This window comes from Spinacia oleracea, chromosome 6, assembly GCF_020520425.1.
Source record: "Spinacia oleracea cultivar Varoflay chromosome 6, BTI_SOV_V1, whole genome shotgun sequence".
In the NCBI taxonomy this organism is placed as follows: domain Eukaryota; kingdom Viridiplantae; phylum Streptophyta; class Magnoliopsida; order Caryophyllales; family Amaranthaceae; genus Spinacia; species Spinacia oleracea.
In genome coordinates this window covers 20,001,931-20,004,188 of record NC_079492.1, presented here as the reverse complement: position 1 = coordinate 20,004,188, position 2,258 = coordinate 20,001,931, and the positions used below count along the sequence as shown (strand labels likewise).

General features: G+C 33.7%; 1 protein-coding gene across 1 annotated transcript; it reads right to left on the bottom strand.

Annotated features, from left to right (window-relative positions):
* Positions 1-507: 507 nt before the first annotated feature.
* On the bottom strand, positions 508-2,040 carry LOC110792765 (23 kDa jasmonate-induced protein-like). The gene is made up of 2 exons (XM_021997588.2): positions 1,526-2,040; positions 508-988 (listed from the first exon to the last, which is right to left on the bottom strand). The coding sequence occupies exons 1-2, from the start codon at positions 1,973-1,975 to the stop codon at positions 803-805; spliced, it is 636 nt and encodes a 211-aa protein (XP_021853280.1). The 5' UTR covers positions 1,976-2,040; the 3' UTR covers positions 508-802.
* Between the last annotated feature and the right edge of the window lie 218 nt (positions 2,041-2,258).

The following is a 2,258-nucleotide window of genomic DNA, read 5'->3' as shown; positions in this document are numbered from 1 at the left end:
TTAGTGTTATTGTAGTTAGGGACGGCAAAGAGTCTTAAACCTGTTACGATTTGGTCTTGACTCCTGACCAGTATCTAAGTAGTTACCTCCCCTAGATTTATTTAGGACCCTTTTCGAATTCTAGACCCGTTAGATCCAATGAATTTGGTATGTATAATATTAGTCGGATTTAGATCCACGTCTTATAAAGCATATTTGGGTCTCGATCTTGTCAGATCCGGTCTGAAGTCCATCGTCATCCCTAATTATAGTACTAATTCATTGTGTTCAGGGCCCAAATCAAAAATTTGTTAAATGCCTCCAAATTATTACGACTATCGATCCTCTCGAGATAAATACGTAGTACATTATTAGGAAGTCTGAATCTTGTACAACTATCCCATAGTGATTGACATTGTTACTAGTATTTGACTATTTGGAACACTCTTTTAGTTCATATTTAAAAGATAAATTATACGGAATTAATTACAAGTGATAATGGGATAGTGATTGACATTGTTACTAGTATTTGACTATTTGGAGCACTCTTTTAGTTCATATATAAAAGATAAATTATACAGAATTAATTACAACTGATAAATTTAAGTGGCACACAGAATTTTGAGATAGAGAATAAAAACTCAAATTTAGAAAAATAAAATACAATCTTTTTATTTAATTCATAACATGCATGCTTAAGCATAACACAATGCAAATGGGCAACCGAAGAGGAAGACCATGCATCCTTATCGACAAGTTTTATACTTTAATCGACAATCGAAGCGGCATACCCCGGTCATTGGTTCCAAGTTATATAGTACATTCATGGACTAAACGGGGTTTTAATTCTTGCTATAAATAACGGAGAAGTGCCCGTAGCAGTAGAAACTTCTATGTTAACTCCATCTTTGTTGGTCTCTTGTGTATACCCGCCTTTATTCTGCAAGTTATTATATACGGTACTCCAACTTCCATTAAAACTCCCAACAACACCTACATCACTATAAGCCTACAAAAGTACCACGAAAATCAATCAGATTATGAATACATGTACATTACACTCGTTCATCACTGTAAGCCTACAAAAGTACCACGAAAATCAATCAGATTATGCATACATGTACATGACACTCATTTATCATCGTGTTCCCAAAGGTCACAAATACGGGCTTACATAAACAAACAAACATGATACTCGCTATTTATTTTATTAAAGAATACATGTAGTTTTAGGAGAGTAGGTTGAATTTTAAATTGGATGTTTTCTAATAAGTGTCCACTTTTTATTTTTGGACATTTTCCCACTTGTCATAATCATAATTATTTCTTTCTACACTTTTCCCACTCATCCATCCTTGCATCCTCTTTTATTTTGTATTTTATCAATAAACAATTATCTACTTTATCCTTTTTATAAAAAAACACTTTTAATTATTGTTCTTTTATACTTTTCATTTTTTTTTAATTACTGTGAATTCTCCCGATATAGAAAATAAGTTGTATTTATATAAAATAAAATAATAAATAAAAAATGGGATGCATTTACCTTGTTTGTGTAGAAAGCTGACCATGGGCTAGACCAAGCGACGAGAAAGTCACGGGATTGTCCATTTCTGTTCATACCACGGAAGACCAGTGCCGCCTCTGAACCAGAGGAGGCACTGGTCTTTTTGACATGGAGGAAAGACGCCCATTGGCCATTACCAATCTCGAAAGGATAAGGTGTACGACCAATGAAGCCGTACCAATCTCTACTAGTGGAGTAATAGAGAGTTTCTCCAGTAGCATTGTAAACCATACACAATGTGGTGACTCCATTACCATAGTCTACCTTAACTCCCTCTACATATTTTCTTGCCTTTCCATTCTTGTCATACTCATTCATCAGATTCATTGCTTCTCTTGCTCTATCTTCCTGGCTTTTGGGTTCGTCTACGTACCTAGGCATCTCATCTAACTTGTCATTATCAACTACTTGACCAAAGGGATTTGCCATTTTTTCCTACTCTTTTTAGGGGTTGGTTGGGGGGTTTTTAAATCTCTCTATGGCTTTCTTGCCTCTAACAAATGTGTTTATATAGTACAACAACTTGTTCAAATTTGTACATTTTTTTACTAATGTATTTCCTCCATATATAATTAATTGGTGCACTTTTTATTATTAGAAGTATTTTATTAATTGGCGTACTTTCCATTTATTAAAATTTATATTTTATCATTTATTCCTTAACTTCTCTTCCCTTTGAATACTTTAATCCCCGCTATTTTTTATTACAACT

Coding starts and splice junctions, on each gene's coding strand:
- LOC110792765 (XM_021997588.2), bottom strand. CDS start 1,975: ATGGCAAATCCCTTTGGTCAAGTAGTTGATAATGACAAGTTAGATGAG. Junction 989..1,525: donor CAGCTTTCTACACAAACAAG/GTAAATGCATCC, acceptor GTACTTTTGTAG/GCTTATAGTGATGTAGGTGT.